Source organism: Saimiri boliviensis, chromosome 9, assembly GCF_048565385.1.
Source record: "Saimiri boliviensis isolate mSaiBol1 chromosome 9, mSaiBol1.pri, whole genome shotgun sequence".
Classification (NCBI taxonomy): Eukaryota; Metazoa; Chordata; class Mammalia; order Primates; family Cebidae; genus Saimiri; species Saimiri boliviensis.
The window spans coordinates 42,600,182-42,621,166 of record NC_133457.1 but is presented as its reverse complement, the minus strand read 5'-3'; the positions used below and the strand labels follow the sequence as shown (position 1 = coordinate 42,621,166).

General features: G+C 37.7%; 1 protein-coding gene across 13 annotated transcripts in view; it reads left to right on the top strand.

Moving 5' to 3' along the window:
* The window catches only part of SLC4A7 (solute carrier family 4 member 7), a 102,914-nt gene that overhangs the window by 41,650 nt on the left and 40,279 nt on the right, over positions 1-20,985 (top strand). For 7 of the 13 annotated variants that reach the window (XM_074405750.1, XM_039480210.2, XM_074405747.1 and 4 more), the window contains exons 7-11: positions 1,382-1,750; positions 8,590-8,705; positions 11,002-11,159; positions 13,382-13,469; positions 15,598-15,744. In XM_074405750.1, coding sequence (XP_074261851.1) covers positions 1,382-1,750; positions 8,590-8,705; positions 11,002-11,159; positions 13,382-13,469; positions 15,598-15,744 — 878 coding nt within the window. The remainder of the gene's footprint in view (positions 1-1,381; positions 1,751-8,589; positions 8,706-11,001; positions 11,160-13,381; positions 13,470-15,597; positions 15,745-20,985) is intronic. The other 6 variants (XM_074405754.1, XM_039480211.2, XM_074405753.1 and 3 more) reach the window with 1 other exon arrangement.

The following is a 20,985-nucleotide window of genomic DNA, read 5'->3' as shown; positions in this document are numbered from 1 at the left end:
CCATTTTAGCATGTCCTTTTGTTGAAATATAGTTATAATTTGAGTTTTTCCTGCATGTAACTTATTGTTTAAACAGTCTTTTCTAATGGATTATAGTTTCTTTATTTTTTAATATTTCTGAAACCTCTTGAGCATGTAACTTTGATTACTTAGGGCATATGGAATTGATGATTGTATTTGCATGTTTTTCACAAAGAATGCTATTTTTTTTAAAAGATATGCTTAATAGAAATATGAGGGGTTTAATTATAAGTATGCGTGACCTTTTGAAATATTCTAGACCTACTGCCATATTGCTGTTGTTGGTGAGAAGTACTTTATTCTTAGCTAGTTAAATAAAAAATTATATGTATTTGTTTTAATGTTTCTGCTACGTATTAGAAGTGAGAAGCATACTTAAGGACATTTCTTAATATTTTTAGAGAGCTCAAGAATACGTTATCTTTAAAATTGACATTGTGTTTATCTTTTATAAAAAATTATGTAATTTGTACCTTTTTTTTAAACTTGAGACCAGCACCACCTATAGATGGTGTCTTACTGACTTAATATTATAACTATGTCATATAGGTGTGTGTTGTTTTTGAGACAGAGTCTCACTCTGTTGCCAGGCTGGAGTGCAGTGTCATGATCTCGGCTCACTGCAACTTCCGCCTCCTGGATTCAAGCAATTCTTCTGCCTCAGCCTCCTGAGTAGCTGGGATTACTGGTGCCTGCCACCACGCGCGGCTAATTTTTTGTATTTGTAGTAGAGACAGGGTTTCACTGTGTTAGCCAGGATGGTCTTGATCTCGTGACCTTGCGATCTACCCACGTTGGCCTCCCAAAATGTTGAGATTACAGGTGTAAGCCACCATGCTTGGCCAGTATCAGTTTTAAGTTAGAAATTATTAGGTAAAGTTAATATGGACTTTTCTGTAAGAGATAATTATCTGTAGCTGTATGATAAAATGTAGGAAAAATATACTAAACATAAGCTATTAGTTTTGGTTATTTTTGGTTTATTTCTTTAATTTTGTATTACATATTTTCATTTGCTAGTTATTGTTTAAGAGTGACTTTGTATTGATGTTGTCCTTTTGAAAAATGCCATGCTATTGGTCATTCTAATTTCTAACAGGACATTGCCCCCACCATTTGTCATTAACAGTTTTTTGTTGTTGTTGTTTATATGGTCTGAGAACTAATTACAGTTTTAGGCTACTTTTTATTAACTTTCTGACATGTAAAAACCTGATTGACATGCTAACCGTCATAGCATGACTTTGAAATTTTGGGCCTTTAAAGTGTATAATTTATAGTGTAAATTGATTTTTTTAAATGTCTCTATTTGTCTTCTGCAGTGAACTTCATCATTTTTCATTTATTTGTTTTATCTCAGGGGAAGGCCTTTCAGCCTCCCGCCACTCTTTGCGAACAGGTCTGTCTGCCTCAAACCTTTCACTGAGAGGAGAATCGCCTTTATCTCTTCTTCTCGGTCATCTTCTTCCTTCTTCAAGAGCTGGAACCCCTGCAGGCTCAAGGTGTACAACCCCAGTACCCACCCCTCAAAACAGTCCTCCTTCTAGCCCTAGCATCAGCCGCCTGACCTCCAGAAGTTCCCAACACAGTCAGCTTCAGGCCCCAGAACTACTGGTTTCACCTGCCAGTGATGATATTCCCACAGTAGTAATCCATCCGCCTGAGGAAGACTTAGAAGCGCTGAAAGGCCAGGAACAGAAGAATGAGGAAAATGTTGACTTAACTCCAGGCAACTATCCAAAATCCTCCATGTGTGGTGCTTTCTGCCTCTGAGTCACTTGCACTTGGAATGCCTTTTAGCACATAGCTTAAGCAGCATATGTAGATAATGCTTATCATTTATTTTGACTTCTGCATGGTTTTTTTTTTATGCTATATTGTATTAGGTTGGTGCAAAAGTAATTGCAGTTTTTGCCATCTAAAGTTTGCTTTACTTTCAATGACAAAAATTACTTTCAATGGCAAAAACCGCAATTAGTTACAAAAAGACTGCAAAGAAAACTGCACAAAATTTAAGTCCTTTTAAAAAGTTTCACTTAGATTAGGTCAAACCATTTGAACACTTTAGTAAAACTTAGACATTTTTTATGTTTTAATTTGCCATGAATTTATTTTATATTTATTTATGTATTTATTTATTTTTTTTAGACCAAGTCTCACTTAATTGCCCAGACTAGAGTACAGTGGCGTGATCTCAGCTCACTGCGACCTCTGCCTCCTGGGTTGAAGCGATTCTTGTGCCTCAGCTTCCTGAGTAGCTGGGACTACGGGCATGAGCCACCACACCTGACTGATTTTTGTATTTTTTGTAGAGACAGGTTTTTGCCATGTTGGCCAGGCTCGGTGAACATTTTTTAGATTGGTAATTTTTTTTTTTTTTTTTTTCTGGAGATGGGATCTTGCTCTGTCACTCAGGCTGGTGTGATCTCAGCTCACTTCAACCTCCACCTCCTGGACTCAAGCAATCCTCCTGCCTCAGCCTTCCAATTAACTGGGACTGCAGGGACACATCACCGTGCCTGGTTAATTTTTATGTTTTTGTAGAGACCAGGTCTCACCATATTGCCCAGGCACGTCTTGAACTTCTGGGCTCAAGTGATCCACCTACCTTGGCCTCCCAAAGCACTGGGATGACTGGTGTGAGCCACTGTGTTCCGCCTCGGTAGCGCGCGCGCGTGTGTGTGTGTGTGTGTGTGTGTGTGTGTGTGTGTATGCAGTTCACTCATAAGGTGAGTGAACACATATAAATAAATTACAATGAAGTGATGTGCCTTAAATAGAGATAGGATTATGCTCTGTCACCTAGGCTGGAGTGCAGTTCCAGTGCCACAATAATAGCCCAGTGCAGCCTTGAACTCCTGGGCTCAAGCAGTCCTCCTGCCTCAGTGTTCTGAGTAGCTGGGACGACAGGCACATGCCACAATATCTGGCTAATTTTTTTTGTAGAGATAGGATTTTGCTGTGTTGTCGTCCATGCTGGTCTTAAACTCCTGGCCTCAAGCAATCCTCCTGCCTTAGCCTTCCAAAATGCTGAGATTACAGGTGTGTGTCCCCAGGCCCAGCCATGCCTTTTTTTTCTATTTCATTTTCTCCAAAGAACGTTATACATTTTAGCCTTTTTTGGGGGGTAGGGGGTGGCAGGGACAAGGTCTTACTCTGTTGCCCAGACTGGAGTGCAGTGGTGCAATGTTGGCTCACTGCAATGTCCGCCTCTGGGGTTCAAGCAATTCTCCTGCCTCAGCCTCTCAAATAGCTGAGATTATAGGCATGCGCCACCACCACTTGGCTAATTTTTCTATTTTTAGTAGAGATGAAGTTTCACCATCTTGGCCAGGCTGGTCTCGCACTCCTGACCTCAAATGATCCACCCACCTCGGCCTCCTAAAGTGCTGGGATTACAGGCATGAGCCACCATGTCTGGCCATGTTTTTACCTTTTTAATGAAGATAAGATTCAGTGTTCTTTTTCTCCTTTTGCCTCTGAGAAGATTGAAGTTCTCTACGACTGACTGCCTGGAATCATTATTTCTGGACTAGTATTTATATTTTGGAATAGACTGTAGTTGTCCATTGTTTATGCCATTATCTATCTTTAACCCAAATTTACCTTGAAATTTTCAGGACCAGAGTTCTTGTAGTTACAGATAAAATATATTTTTATATGCAAATTATATATATGTATTTTTTGAGATGGAGTCTTGCTCTTTGCCCAAGTTGGAATGCAGTGACATGATCTCAGCTCACTGCAACCTCCTCCTGGGTTTAAGTGATTCTCCTGTCTCAGCCTCCTGAGTAACTGTGATTATAGGTGCTGGCCACCACATCCAGTTAATTTTTTGTATTTTTAGTAGAGGTGGGGTTTCATTGTGTTGGCCAGGCTGGTCTTGAACTCCTGACGTCATGATCCATCCACCTAGGCCTCCCAAAGTTCTGGGATTACAAACATGAGCCACCATGACTGACCAAAATTATTATTTCTTAATGGATAAATGGTTTACAACTCATCTTAAAGGCTATAAAGTATGATAATTTGGCTTATCCTTATATATTGATTATATGTACATTTGTACACATCTTTCTACCTAATTGATATAAAGTAAGTGTATTTTAGTGACTTTTTTACTATTTCAGCTAAGCCTCAATGTGAGATACTAATGCTATTTGTTTTAATCACATAAGCATTATCACATTCTCCAAAATATTGTTATTATCTACCACTTGAGTGGTAGCTTGGTTATTAAATTAGCCTATTTAATGTGTATACAAATATGTATAAGTTAGATGGACACACCCATTTTCAGAAACTTAGAAAAGTTAGTTATCTTTCCTTGCATCATATAACTAGTAATTGATGGCCTGAATCCTCTGACTGGAAATCCTTGTGTTTCTATCATTGTGAGGTAAACCTCTCTCTATTGGCTTTATGGAAACACACCAATTACATGTAACCAAAGCTCACTGTAGTCGCACAAAAGGTTATACTTTTGGAAGTACAAATGGAAGTTTCATGGCTAAATCATTATAACATTAGTTATAGTAGTAGTATGGCTGTCATTAAGTGCTTTTCAAATATCGTATTTCTAATTCTTGTACCAATTTGATGAGGTTGGTGTTATTCCTGTTTTTTAGTGAAGAAAGACTTGGAGATGTTAAGATCAACCAAAGCAGGGGTTTGAACTCAGGTCCACTTACAACAAAACCTATAGTAGAGTATTTCATTGTGAACTTTATCAGTTCATGAAAAAGGTAAAGCTTAATGATGAGGTAACAACATAAAAGAGGGAAACAACCCTAGAAATAATTATTCAGAAGTAATCAGCATTCTAATGTTAAGAACTAACAAGATTTACTATTTTTCCTTGAACAAAAGTGATTTTAAAAGCTACTTCCTTCCATTTTTTCCCCCATATTACATTGATCAGTAACACTGAACACTTCTTGTTTTACCAGCTTCTATGTTATAAATAATTAGGAACTATAAATTTTATATAGGAAGGAAGCGGGAGGTGACTTCACATTGGCTTCTTAGGTCATATTAAGGTCATAAATTAACTGATAATTAAGCATACTTTTTTTCCTCCTTGAGTTTTCTGTGGTGAGGCATATCAGCCTTTCTGAACAGACAAAATTAGAATGGAGAGGACAGAGGGAATTTCTAAAGACAAGAATGACTGGTTAAAAAGACATTTATAAATAGTATGTAATTGCTGAGGAAAAATAATAGGGACAGCTATACATTATTCCCTGTTCAATTACCTTTGGTGCTTAAAGCATATAGAAACTCTAATGGAGTTTCCTTGATGTCTGGTACTGTCTTAGTGGAAGAAAGTGGCCTCAAGCATCATTATGTCTCAAGCAGCTAACACCGTGGATTTTTGTGTCATGGAGTCATGATTTGTGCATATGTATAATAAAAAAGTGGTATTTCCCATTAGTTACTTTTTAGAGGATAATTATATGTATAAAAGGTGAACTTGTGGCTGGGTGTGATAGCTCATGCCTGTAATGTCAGCACTTTAGAAGACCAAGAGTGGAGGATCACTTGAGGCCGGGAGTTCAAGACCAGCCTGGGCAACATAGTGAGAGCCTCATCTCTAGGGAAAGAAAAAAAAAAAAGAAGTGAACTTATTTTTAGTACTTGTAAATGCCTTTTTCTAACTCAGTGCTTCTCAGTCTTGGCACTGTTGACATTTTTGTCTGGATGGTTCTTGGCTGCGTGAGTGGGTGGTGGCGCAGCAGTCCTGTGCTTTATAGGATGTTTAACAGTATTATTGGCTAGCTGCCTGTAGCACCCCTGAGTTGTGATAACCAAATATGTCTCCAGATATTGCCACAAGTCCCTTGGGGGGCATAATCCTTCCTGGTTGGGCACCATTGTTCTATCTACTTCACTTTCAAATTTTTAATGACTGAAAACTCTGATATCTTTGATTACTTTTTTTTTTCCCTTAAAGCAATATAGCCCTTCTGTGTTTGTGCTAATGATAGAGAACTTAATTTTTTTGGTGATTTGCTCATTTAATTCTGAATGCTAGGAATTTATTATAGGAGCAGGGAGACTTTACTGATTGAGGAAACAGTTTAGCTGAGGTTGGGAAAGACTACACCAATCTTAATGACGCAGAACCGTAGCATGCATGTGCATGCCAGTTTTGAAAAAGTGACAGGTATTCAAGATGACCAGGTTAGCCATGTGACTTCAGGTCATACCTTCTGGCTTTGTCAATGTTGAGTTCTTTGTTGTTTCTTCTCATTGCTGCCATATCCTTTTCCTCAGAGCCTTCTCATCATTCCACTTTTCTCCCTCAAATCTGGCAGCTAGGGCTATTCTGGAAAACCGTGCGTTACGTATGCTTTTGATTATCCATGCGCAGGTAGAACACATTTAGCCTTTGGAGGTATGTAATGCTCATTTGCATTTGCCACCAAGGCCTAATGGTGTTCTTGATTTTCTTGTGTGGAAGTAGTTGGAAGTCACTGAAAAATACTGGTTAACTTTTTTCTCTCTTGGGCAAGGAAGGTACTCTTCTGGAAGTTAAGGGACAAAGGTCAAAGATGAGGAATCTTCTTGGTGTGCTACGCTAACGTTTTAAGAAACAAATTAAGACTTGGGAAATCGTTTTTATTTCGGAATTGTTTAACTTTTCCAGAAAAGGAGCACATGGCTAAATAGATTGCAAATCAAGATTTTTTATCACGTCGACATTGTAGTTTAGGTATTTACAGAGAAGTGACGATGACAGTAGTCTCTGTTATTAAGCATAAGCTGTAAATCCAGATGACTTAGTTTCAGTATTCATTGGTTTTAGTATATTCTGTTTTACGAAAGTGAAAACTCCTTTAGATGTTTCAAGTATATATGATGTACTTTACAGTCTGGAACTTGATTACCAATGCAACTTCAGAGCTTATAGAATATAACCACAAAACAGATTTTAACTCAACTTCCATGTGTTGCTGTGCATAGGACTGTTAAAACTAAAGTAAAAGTCTTTTGTATTTCAATACTTTTCCCCTCTAATATTCAGTGTTTTACTAGTCTGTATTCTTGGACTAGAAAACCTCTGATGTTTTTTAAAAAAAAAAAATGAGATTCATTTAGTGTTAGGTTGGTGCAAAATAAATTGCGATTTCAGCTCACTGCAACCTCTGCTTCCTGGGTTTAAGCAATTCTCCTGCCTCAGCCTCCCAAATAGCTGGGAGTACAGGCACATGCCACCATGCCTGGCTAATTTTATGTTTTAGTAGAGACGGAGTTTTACCATGTTTTTCAGGCTGGTCTTGAACTCCTGACCTCAGGTGAACCACTCACCTTGGCTTCCCAAAGTGCTGGGATCAGAGATCACAGGCATGAGCCACTACACCCAGCCGAATTTAAAGTTTTTGAGTTTTGAATTTTTTTTGAGACAAAGTCTTAACTCTGTAACCCGGGCTGGAGTGCAGTTGCACAATGTTGGCTTACTGCAATCTCCGCCGCCAGTGTTTGAGCACTTCTCCTGCCTCAGCTTCCTGAGTATCTGGGGTTACAGGCGCCCACCACCATGCCTGGCCAATTTTTGGTATTTTTAGTAGAGATGGGGTTTCAACGTGTTAGCCAGGATGGTCTTGGTCTCCTGACCTTGTGATCTGCCCGCCTTGGCCTCCCAAAGTGCTGGGATTATAGACGTGAGCCACTGCACCCAGCTGATTAGTCTTATATTAAGCAGTGTTTTTATTTAATTTATTATTGTGAAATGTTGGTGTTGAATGTCACTTTTAAAATGTATATACTAATGCTTCAATATGTATCTATCACAATACAAACAGCTATCATTTCTCCAAATAAGCTGTATTTTATGGATTTGTCAGACTCTTAGAGATGGAGTGAGTTTCTTATAGTCACACAGAAAGTGGCAGAGTACATAATTTAAACACAGATCCCTTTTGTTATAAAATCCTTACTGTTTGCCAGTTACTAATATAATAGGCATTTTAAAGTTGGGTTTTTTTTAGGAATAATGACAATAGGTATTATAGACATAAATGTTACCAAACAAAAATGAAAATTTTGGGGGGAAACTTCTGATTATGGGAGATTATGTTAATTCAACCTCCATTTAGTTAGTGTAGCTTTCTTCTGAGTTACACTTAGGGTTTATCAGAGAATTTATTGTTGAAAGCTTGCTAAGTATAACTAGGCTTCATTAAGCTCTGTGCACTTCACATGTTTGTGATATATTAAAAGTATATTCCCTAAGTATTTTTAATGGTAATCAGACTCAGGTCTTTCATCTTTTGTGGTTCACACCAATTCATGTTTTTTTTTTTTTTTTTTTTTTCTTTTTGCAAAAGGCCACCATTTTTGTAAATTCTAATTGTATTATTTTAAATATTAAAATGTATAGCTTTATTATTGCTTAAAATGTTCTAGTTTTGCTGGTATGTCACTAACACTGGGCACCTTTTTTTTTTTTAACCTTGCACATGTGCTGTCATAATATTAATAAATTATCACTTTCAGAATGTGAGCAGGGTCAGGTTGCAAAGTGAATTTTCTCCTCACTAATTTGGAATTTGTCTTTAAATATAGGTATTTTGGCCTCTCCCCAATCTGCCCCTGGAAACTTGGACAACAGTAAAAGTGGAGAAATTAAAGGTAATGGAAGTGGTGGAAGCAGAGAAAATAGTACTGTTGACTTCAGCAAGGTAATCCTGTCATTAATTATAAATTCTCCTAATTATTCTTCAGAAAATAAGTAGCAATTTGTGGCTTTATTAAAACATTGATTGTAGTAATTTTTTAGTAGACTAGTGCTTACAAACCTGCGTGTGATGCCTGTGATATGTTAATTTAGGTAAACAACTGGGAGAAGGGTGCAGTTAACCTGTGAGTACTTTAACAACTTTACACCATTACTGGTTTTAAAAATTCTGAAAAAGAATATGTGAATGCTGCAATATTTCCATCTATACCTACCCATAGATACCTTGAAACATCAGTACTTTTTGAACTATAGTCATTTGTTCTGGAGCTACCACCACTAGAAGGTTAATTCTGGGAGTGATGTTACAATAGTAGTGATTCAGTCTTTCCTGCGCTGTAATACGATCCCAGAATTACTGTCTTACGGTGTCAGTACTTTTGGAATGCCACTAAGAAATATATTGGTGCTTCCCCATGGGTAGGTAAAGGCATGGATTTAAAAAAAAGAAACAAAGCACCTACGTGAACTATGATTTTTTTTATTTTGGTAAATGAGTATTTTGTTGAAATAGATAAACCTTAATTAAAAAGAAGAGGGCAAAAGACTGCTAGGTTCAAATTATAGCTAAGTTTAAAGTGTACTTTATGAGAATTTCTTATGAAAAACTGATTCTGTCTAGCCACTGTAATTTTTTAGTATTAATTTGCTATAGGATGATACTCGTGGTATTTTAATTTTTTTTGTATTAATTGTTAGACGTTTTAATAAATGTAATCATGCCAAGCAGAATTTTATTTCTTAAGCCTTTTATTCTTTGATACATTTTACAGAAAAGAATTTTAAATGGTTTGCATTATAGCTTTGTTGAGTGTTGTAGTCTAAAACTGTAGGAAGCCTTGCATTATGGACACTGGCTGTGCAGAAAGGCTGTTGTATTTTAAATTTTTAGCATCTGTCTTGATCGTATTTTTACTGGTGCTCATGCTATTTCAGATACTGCAAAGTACTTGGTAACAAAATTGCAATTTATTCCTTGTTAAATGAATAAATTAATGTAATGTACATTATAGAGCTCCTCTAGACATGGCAGTTGCCGTTTATTTTTGTTCCTCTGTCACAGTCTTACTTTTTTTTACTTGGCCTATCTTTGTGTATACCTCCTTGTCTCCTGTTGGGCAGGAGTCTGTCTCCTGGCACTGTAGTTGTGGCACACTGGGTGTGGGACTCAAGAGGCCCGCTGTAAGTGCTGGTTTTATTTTTCATAGATAGCCCTGTAAGTGGTTGTCTAGTGACTTGTGTGAAACTGTGTATAACTGAAGTTCACATAATTTGATATCATGTGTAACCTTTCTCTTGTAATTATACACAGAAAACTAAATTTTACTATTATAGCATTATCACATATCTGTGCCAATAAGGGCAATAGATTTTAGTTTTAAATGAAAACAAGGGCCCAGGTGCAGTAGCTCATGCCTGTAATCCCTCTGTTTTGGGAGGCTGAGGCAAGAAAATCACTTGGCCAGGAGTTCAAGACCAGCCTGGGCAATAAAGCAAGATTCCCACCTCTATAAAACAAAAAAACAAAAAAACATAAAACGAAAATTAGCTGGACGTGGTGGCACATGCCTGTAGTCTCTGCTGCTTGGGAGGCCAAGGTGCGAGGATTGCTTAAGTCCAGGAGTTTGAGGTTTACAGTGAGCTATGTTCCTGCCACTGCATTCCAGCCTGGGCAATAGAGTGAGACCATGTCTCAAAAATACTACTGATAAAATAATGATTTTTTTCCACTTAATGAAAATACTGGGGAGTGCCCAGAGTTCTTTTTTGGTTTGTTTGTTTGAAGAGGGACTTTACATAAAGTGTAAAGGGGCCAATTCATTTATTTCTAAGGTTAAGTAATACAAAATCGTGAATATTTTTTAGCACTGTGTATAATTTCATGAACCATTGTTAGTTTGTGAATTATATCTTTGTCTTTAATAGTTTTTAATGAATAGTGCAGTATTCATTGAAAAATTTCTCAAGTTTGTGTTTGATAATTTAGATCTCTGAAGTAGTAAAGATTGTGACAGTTAAAACAATAGCACTGATTAAAGTATGTTTGCTTGCTTTTTTGTATTTGTGTACTCCGTTCTTTAGACTTGTGAAAAGCTTGACGTTTCATACATTCATTAGATCACAAGTTTTGATTAGTAAATAGTAGTCTTATAAAGCAGTTTTTCTTTCCTGTTTGCCTCTAAATAGTCTTACAAATACCATGGAAACTTTATTTTTAATTATTATTTATTTGTCAATAGGTTGACATGAATTTTATGAGAAAAATTCCTTCGGGTGCTGAGGCATCCAACGTCCTGGTAGGCGAAGTAGACTTTTTGGAAAGGCCTATAATTGCATTTGTGAGACTGGCTCCTGCTGTCCTCCTCACAGGATTGACTGAGGTCCCTGTTCCAACCAGGTAAGGAGTTAGTTCCAAGTAACATTCTCTGAGCATTTTCAAAATCTGTAAGTTTTTATCCAGTGAACAAACAAATTTGTTGATTTATGTAATAAAAGTTCATTTAATTTTATCTTATTTTTGAGACAGAATCTCACTTTGTCATCCAGGCTGGAGTGCGGTGGCACAATTTCAGCTCACTGCAACCTCTTCCTCCTGGGTTCAAGCTATTCTCCTGTCTCAGCCTCCCTACCAGCCTGGATCACAGGTGTGTAGCACCACGCCCAGCTAATTTTTGTATTTTTAGTAGATGCGGTGTTTCACCATGTTGTCCCAGCTGGTCTTGAACTCCTAGTCCCACGTGATCCATCTGCCTTGGCCTCCCAAAGTGCTGAGATTACAGGTGTGAGCCACTGTGGCCCACCAAAAGCTCATTTTTAATAGTTAATATTCAGCCATTGTACCAAAGGCTTTGAATATTAGGGCATAAAATAGTTTTCTTCTTAGAACTGAAAAGTACAATAAGAATAAAGTATCCTATAATTTAAATTAAGTATAATTTAATTAATAAATAAAAGTGATACTTTGCATTTGTACCTTCATTATGTGCTTGGTATCTTACAAGCTTTGGTTTAAAAAAAACAGTTTATCGTCTTAGAGGATTTATCTAAAGTTTGGTGCAAGCAGTGGAGTCAGAGAATGGAGTTGCAGCCTTTCTCTGCCGCTTACTTTCTTCATGGAAGTGGGGTCAAGCCTGACTTAAATTTTCTGTTTCGTTTGTAAAATGAGGATGATCTCTTACAAGGTGGAGTAACTGTAATAAGGCCTTCGAATTAGGCAAGGTGCTTTGTTCTAGCATAACCAATTTTTTCTGTTCAGTATACATCGTAAGTAAAAAATTAAATCAGGAGTAATAGCCATAATAATAATTAACAAGTTGTATTCTAAAGGGTGATCATTTTCTTGGCTATTAGTGATAGAAACTTCATTGTAAATAAGACTTTTTAAGATTTTTTTTCCCAATTATTTTATAATATAATCAAATACGAAGAATTAGTAGGAGCTTAATGGAAATGTACTTAGCTATTTGCTTTACTCAGTTGGTTGCATTAATGATGCAGTGTTAAGATATATGAGACAAATAAGCCTGTGGATTCATATGTAAATTCTGATAGAGAAGTGGGATAAATATTTCCAGTTTAGATAAGTGTGAATATTAAGAATTTATCATAGTGTTAACTAGGATTAACCAAGTAGGAAGTTAAATACTTCTTATGTAGTCACTAGCATAATATGAGGTTTGATGTTGAAATTTGGAGTTGTAGGCCAGGTGCAGTGGCTCACACCTATAATCCCAGCACTTTGGGAGGCTGAGGCGGGCAGACCACGAGGTCAGGAGTTCAAGACCAGCCTGGCCAATATGGTGAAATCCATCTCTACTAAAAATACAAAAATTAGCTGGGCGTGGTGGCGTGCACCTGTGGTCCCAGCTACTCAGGAGGCTGTGAGCCAGAAGAATAGCTTGAAACCTGGGAGGCAGAGGTTGCAGTGAGCTGAGATCGTGCCACTGCACTCCAGTCTGGGCAACAGAGCGAGATACCATCTTAAAAAAGAAAAAAAATGGAATTGTAAATAGAAGTTCTTTTTCCTTCCAAAGGGAACTAGTTGACTAAAATTCCTTATTTATAACACAAGAAAAAAATGGGGTTGTACATAAAAGTTCTTTTTCCTTCCAAAGGGGACTAGGTGACTAAAATTCCTTATTTATAACATTAGAGTTTTTAATCCAGAGCTGTAATTTGAGGAATTGTGTAGATTTTAGGGGTATACTAAACTGTCTTATTTGGCAAACCTTACTTTCAAATAATTAATGGAATTGTTACTCACTTTATTTACTAATTTACTTTTTTTGATCAAGGCAGACCAGATTTGTTTACTCTAAAAGGAAATAGAAGCTGGCAACTTTAAATAAAAAATCCTTAATTTTAATTACCGTTTTACCCTAAGGAAGATGTAACAATAATTTGGCAGAAAGTTGTTATGGATGCTTTTCCTAGTTCTGTGATTTCCTTTGGTCTAGGTGGAATTGCCATCTTTTTTCAGTGATTGGTGTGAGGGACTGGAAAAGATGTCTGAGTGTTGTTTCTCTGTTTGTATTTGAATGGTTTCTTTTTTATGGTTGCCTAGATTTGTGCGCGTTTGATGTTTATTTTTAAATTTGTGTATTTTCATGTTTTCCTTAGGTTTTTGTTTTTGTTATTGGGTCCAGCAGGCAAGGCACCACAGTACCATGAAATTGGAAGATCGATAGCCACTCTCATGACAGACGAGGTAATCGAAATACCTCAAGTCTCTTTGAAGTAGACACTAATTATCAAGCCTATAGTATATATTAAATAAAGTTCTCTTTTCTTTCATAGTGAAGCTTTAAAAATTATCCTTGTTGTGCATACTGTTTTATCTCATATTTATTTACTCCTCAGCGATTTACCTTTGGTTAGGTTGTTAAGACCTTTATAAAAATATCAATGCTGTGTGTCCTGAAGGTATTTCAAGTGCCCCATATCTGAACCTGACCTCATTCTTCTTTTTCTTTTCTTCTTCTTCCTTTTTTTTTTTTTTTTTTTGAGACAGAGTCTTGCTCTGTTGCCAGGCTGGAGTGCAGTGGCACGATCTCGGCTCACTTCAGCCTTTACTTCCCGGGTTGAAGTGATTCTCTTGCCTCACTCCTGAGTAGCTGGGACTATAGAGGTATGCGCCACCATGCCCAGCTATTTTTTCTTTTTTTTTTTTTTTTTTGGACCGAGTTTTACCATGTTGGCCAGGAGGGTCTCGATCTCTGACCTTGTGATCCGCCCATCTTGGCCTCCTAAAGTGCCGGGATTACAGATGTGAGCCACCGTGCCGAGCCTATTTTTCTATCCTCTTTCAACCAGCCAGTCACCAGCTTCAGTTTACCTCTTCAATGTGTTTTGCATTTAATCTGTCATATTCTTCCTATCTCTACTGCCATTTCTCTGGCTTAGGCTTGCTTTTATTTAGCGATTCACTTAGCCTTTATCCGTCTTTATTATACAGTTTTTTTCTCTACATTATTAGTAACATGCCAGTTTGAGTGTATAGTCCAAAGTTATGAATGACTTCCTATCATACAGTGAGATTTAAACTCTTGACTGGGTGCAGTGGCTCACTCCTGTAATCCCAGCATTTTGGGAGGCCAAGGTGGGTGGATCACTTGAGGTTGGGAGTTCAAGACCAGCCTGGCTAACATGGTGAAACCCTGTCTCTACTAAAAATACAAAAAGTAGCTGGATGTGGTGGCACAATTTTCCTGCCTCAACCTCCCGAGTAGCTGGGATTACAGGCCTGTGTCACCACACCTGGCTCGTTTTGTAGTTTCAGTGGAGATGGGGTTCCACTATGTTGTCCAGGCTGGTCTCAAACTCCTGACCTCAGGTGATCTGCGCGCCTTGGCCTCCCAAAATGCTGCGATTACAGGCAAGAGCCAGCGTGCCTGGTCAGTTACCTCCTTTAAGAGACCTCTTCTGGCTACTCTGTTCTTTCACATCAGTTTCCCTTTCTGTACCCTACTTTCTTTTTAGGAGAGAGTTTATGAATACCTACGATTATTTATTTATTAACTTGTTTCACTGTGTTTCCTCCTAGAAAAAAAGGTTCTTGAATACAGGGACCTTACCTTACCTGTTACCACTGTATTATCCACAATGCTTAGAATTGTATTCTAGCAGTTAATAGGTAGCCAGTAAGTATTGGTTATTAAATAAATTGAGTAAAGTCATTTGCATATCCATGACTATTTTCTTAGGATAAATGACATTTAAGTGTCATAGAAGTAGAATGACATGCTCTAGTGTTTTCACTTTCCAATCAATTATTATTTCCCATGCAAAATTTTATTTTAAAAAAATTGTTCTGTCTTAGCTGGGCGCGGTGGCTCAAGCCTGTAATCCCAGCATTTTGGGAGGCTGAGGCGGGTGGATCATGAGGTCAAGAGATCGAGACCATCCTGGTCAACATAGTGAAACCCCGTCTCTACTAAAAATACAAAAAATTAGCTGGGCGTGGTGGCACGTGCCTGTAATCCCAGCTACTCAGGAGGCTGAGGCAGGAGAATTGCCTGAGCCCAGGAGGCGGAGGTTGCGGTGAGCCGAGATCGCACTATTGCACTCCAGCCTGGGTAACAAGAGCGAAACTCCATCTCAAAAAAAAAAAAAAATTGTTCTGTCTTAACACATAACTGTTCTCTTTCATTGTTTGTTATTGTTAATTCATCTGGTAATACTGAGTGGATTACCTTCTATAGTTGTTAACCTAAGGTGGGCTAAATACCTGTCTGGGATAAGAGTTTAAGTAATTATTTTTATTGTGAAGATATTTGTAAAAAAGTAAAAAAAAATAAAGTAAAAAAAATATTTTACTCAATATTTTTTTCCCTTAGATTTTTCATGATGTAGCTTATAAAGCAAAAGACAGAAATGACCTCTTATCTGGAATTGATGAATTTTTAGATCAAGTAACTGTCCTACCTCCAGGAGAGTGGGATCCTTCTATACGCATAGAGCCACCAAAAAGTGTCCCTTCTCAGGTAAGAATCTAGTGCTATTTTTCTGTGAGTTACTTTATTTTAATTAAATTTTTTTTATTAGCTATGACTTGAAAACTAAAACAGAGAAGTCGTATCCCCACCTCATCCCCTTTACCTTCTTACCCCCGCATGTACCTCCTATAGGTGACTCTCTGTTACTAGTTTTTTGTTTATCCTTTTAGTTTTTATTCAGTACTTGAAAATATGAACATGTAGTCTTATTTGGTTCTCTTACCAAAAGTTAATGTACTGCATATACTGTTCTGAACCTTGCTTTTTTCATGTAAATCTAGAAGATCTGACACAAGAAATCATAAAAATATTCCTTACTGTCTTTTCCACAGCTTTGTTTTATTCTATGTATCGATATACCATAGTTTGTTCTCTTCCTGGGTTCTGGTGTTATCAGTCTTTTGCTATTTCAAATTATGCGTGACAATAATCACATGTCATTTTAGTCTTGTGCAGATGAATCTGTAGAATAGATCCCCAGTAATAAGATTGCTGGCTCAAAGGGGAATTTATAATTTTAGTAGATATTACCAGAATTCTCTCCATTTCCTGGACTGCTTTGGACTCCTACAGTGACGTATGAAAGGGCCTATTTCCCTACATCCTCACTGACACTGTGTGTTGCCAAAGTTTTGGATATTTGTCAGTCTAATAGGTATCTTTATCTTGCTATTTTAAGTATTTGAATGAGGTTTTAAATTTAGTTTTTATGAGACAGGGTCTTGTTCTGTCACTCAGCCTGGAGGGCAATGTTGTGAACATGGCTCACTGCAGCCTCAGTTTCCTGAGGTCAAGCAAACCTCCTACCTTAGCCTTCTGTGTAGTCTGGACCACAGGTGTGTGTTACTACCCCTAGCTGATATTTTGATACTCTGTAGATACGGTATCTAACTTTATTGTCCAGGCTGGTCTCAAACTCCTGGGCTCTAGTGATCCTCTTGCTTCAGCGTCTCAAAGCTCTAGGATTACAGGTGTGAGCTATTGCTCCTGGGCTTTTAATGAGGTTTTAATTTGCATTTCTATAATTAGTGAGGTTGAATATTCCTGATAATCTTTTGTTCATTGCCCTACTACTGTCTTTTTTTTTTTTTTAAACATTTAAATTGTTCATTGATCTTTGGAGGTTATCATAGCATATTTTATGTGGGTATAAATCCAGCTTCATCTTTTTTCTAAATTGCTGCCTGGTTGTCCCTGTTCATTACAGAGCTAAACATTGCTCCCCTTGGTTGGTCATGCTGCCTTTATTAACTGAAATTCCATTTGCATTCAGGCCTGTTTTGGACTTTTGTTTTCATTGGTCTCTCTGTTCACGGACTAATTCCACACTCCAATTATTGAGGCTTTTTGGTATATTTTAATGTCTGGTAGGTCTAGACTTGTTCTTGCTCTCTTTCTTACTCTTGTTTTTCTGAATTTTCTTGGCTGTCTTTGCTTATCTGTTTTTCTGTGTAGGCTTTAAAATCGGCTTTCTATATTCAGAAATAAAATGTAATGGTTTTTAAAAAGTGATGGCAAATTTCTCATTGAACTCAGGGAGAATTGATGCTTCATGACACTGAATTTTTTTTTCTTTTTTTGTTGTGGGGAATGAAGTTTTGCTCTTGTTGTTCAGGCTGGAGTGCAATGGTGCAACCTTGGCTTACCACAACCTCTGCCTCCCTGGTTCAAGTGATTCTCCTGCCTCAGCCTCCTGAGTAGCTGGGATTACAGGCATGCACCACCACGGCTGGCTAATTTTGTATTTTTAGTAGAGATGAAATTTCTCCATGTTGGTCAGGCTGGTCTCGAACTCATGACCTCAGGTGATCTGGCCATCTCAGCCTCCCAAAGCGCTGGGATTACATGAGTGAGCCACCACAGTGACATTGAGTCTATTAAAGAACATGGAGTGTCTCTCCCCAGTTGATTTTCTGTTTCAAGCAAGTTTTTGTATTCTTAAAGAATATTGTTGGCCGGGCGCGGTGGCTCAAGCCTGTAATCCCAGCACTTTGGGAGGCCGAGGCGGGTGGATCACGAGGTCGAGAGATCGAGACCATCCTGGTCAACATGGTGAAACCCCGTCTCTACCAAAAATACAAAAAAAATTAGCTGGGCGTGGTGGCTCGTGCCTGTAATCCCAGCTACTCAGGAGGCTGAGGCAGGAGAATTGCCTGAACCCAGGAGGCGGAGGTTGCGGTGAGCCGAGATCGCGCCATTGCACTCCAGCCTGGGTAACAAGAGCGAAACTCCCTCTCATAAAAAAAAAAAAAGAAAAAAGAATATTGTCAAGTTTTCCTTACTTAGAATTTACATGTTTCTTGGTGAGTGTATTCATGAGTATTATATGTTTGTCTGTTGCTTTTATATGAAATAAAGGCTATTTCTTATTTTTTATGTGCATATATGCATACACACACACAGTTGACCCTTGAACAATATGAGTTTGAACTGTGCAGTTCTAATTATGTGGATTTGTTTTAATAGACATTGGAAAGTTTTTTGATAATTTGAAAAATCTTGCATACAAACTGCATAGCCGAGAAATATCAAAAAATTAAGATAAATTAGGCATTCTTGAATGCATAAAATATATGCATATACTAGTCTTCTTTAATAATTTATTACTATGAAATACATACAAATTATTCTAAAAAGCTAAAATTATCAAACCTTAATATACAGTAAGAGTGTACATGGCACCATTTTCAGTGGAGAGAAATGTAAACGAAAGTCAAGATGCAGCATTACAACCTGCATAAAATTTAACTATAGTAAATACTGTACTGCTGTCATATTGTAGTTTCATAGTTATGGCCTGTTGCTATTGCAGTGAGCTCAAGGGTTGCAAGTTAACATGCTTAAAATAGTGTGTGTTGCTTATCATCTCCACATCCACAGCAGTTTGTCTGTCCAGTAAATTGTGTGTTACCCTAAAAAGTGATCATGCAGTTGTCATATATTTTTCATCATGTTTCGTGCAATAATGTAAACTTTTGAATAACAGCATGGGACTCATATGACGTCCCACTAGTGATGCTAGGAAGTGTTCCTAAGAAACAGAGAAAAGTCATGCAAATGTTAGACAAAGTTGAATTACTTGGTATGTACCATAGAATGAAGTCGGCCATTGCCTGCCGTTTCAAGATAAATAAATCCAGCATAAGACTCATTGTAAAAAGAAAAGGAAACGTATAGTCATCACTGCAGTTATGCCAGCAGGCATGAAAACCTTCACTTTTTGCAAAATACCTTTTTATCTGATATTGAAAATGTAGCTTTTATGTGAGTGCAGGATTACTATAAGAAAGGCATACCTATAGATTCTGATATGATGAAGAAAAAGCAGTGATTTTACGACAACATGAAGCAAAAGGAAGGTGAAAGAGCTAAACTGGAAAATTTAATGCCAGCAAAGGATGGTTTGGTAATTTTAGAAAGAAGTTTGGCTTAAAAATTGTCAAAATAACTGGAGAAACAGCTTCTGCCCTCTGAGAGGCAGCAGATTGATTCCCAGATCAGATTCGATTAAGAAAATTCCCTGAATGGGTTTTTAATGCAGATGCAAGTACTCTATTCTGGAAATAATGCTACAGAAGACTTTTTTTAGTAAGGAACTTAAGTGAGCACCAGGATTTAATGGAGGAAGGGTTAGCTAACTCTGTTTTGTGCAAATGCAGTCCAATTTATGCTCTTGACTACTCTCCTTTATAAAGCTGCTAATGCTGAGCTTTGAAGGGAAAAGATAAATGCCAGCTGCCAGTCTTTTGGTTATATAAGAAGGCCCGGATGAGAACCCTTTATCTGGATTGTTCCTGAATTCAGGAAATACCTTACCAGGAAAGGACTGCCTTTTAAAATCTTTTTGATATTAGGCAATGCCCCTGGCCACCCAAAACCCATGAGTTTAACACCAAAGGGGTGTCAAAGCACTCTACTTGCACCCAAGTACAATGTCTCTAATTCAGTGTCTAGATGAAGGGGCTGAGGACCTTTAAGGCTCGTTACATTAGATGCTATATAGAAAGGATTATTAATACTGTGGAAGAGAACCTTGGATAGCAAGGACATCATCAAAGTCTGCAAGGATTACACCATTGAAGACACACCATCATTATAGAAAAAGCCATGAATGCCATCATGCCTGAAACAATAAATTCCTTCTTGGAGAAACCTGTGCTGTTCATGATATAACAGGTTTTACGACAGAGCCACTGAAGGAAGTTGTGTGTATGGCAAAGAAGGTGAAGGGGTTTCAAGATGTGGATCTTGGAGAAGCTCAAGAGCTAGACTAGCTCAACACCACACTAGAACAGGTAACAGAACACAACTTAATGGAGATGAGCACTTGGGAACCAGTGCTGGTGATGAGGAAAAAGATGTAGAATTGGTAGTCCCAGGAAACAAATTGACATCAGCTGATCTGGCTGAAGGATTCAGATTATTCAGGATTGCTTTTGACTTCTTTGGTGACATGGATCCTTCTATGGTTTGGGTACTTAAGCAAACAGGGATTGGTATAGAACATTTTTAGAGAAGTGAAATAAAGTGAAATAGAAATTATGATGTATTTCCATTCATAACATTTTTTTCCCTCTGGCTTACTTCATTGTAAAAATATGACATATAACACCTCTAACATGCCACCTATGTGTTCAACTGTTCATGTTACCTGTAAGGCTTTCTAGTCAACAGTAGGCTTATTAGATTCTCAGGGAGTTATACACAAAATTTCAACTTCATGGGAGTTGGTCCCATGTTTATTCAAGAGTCAACTGTGTATTTTATTATTTTTTTTTGAGACAGAATTTTGCTTTTGTCGCCCAGACTGGAGTGCAATGGCCTGATATCCACTCACTGCAGCCTCTGCCTCCTAAGTTCAAGCTATTCTCCTGTGTCAGCCTCCCAAGTAGCTGGGATTACAGGTGCCTGCCACCATGTCCAGCTAATTTTTGTATTTTTAGTGGATATGGGGTTTTACCTTGTTGGCCAGGCTGGTCTTGAACTCCTGACCTCGAGTGATCTGCCTGCCTCGCCCTCCCAAAGTACTGGGATTACAAGTGTGAGCCACCACACCCTGTCTCAACTGTGTATTTTTAATCCTGCTACCATTCTTAATTGTTTATAATAGATTTTTAGTCATATAATCTATAAGACAGACATAGTTTTATTCCTCATTTTCCAAATCTTACATATGTAATTGTTTTCTACTGTCTAGTTGTATGGACTAAAATCTCTAGTACAGTGTCA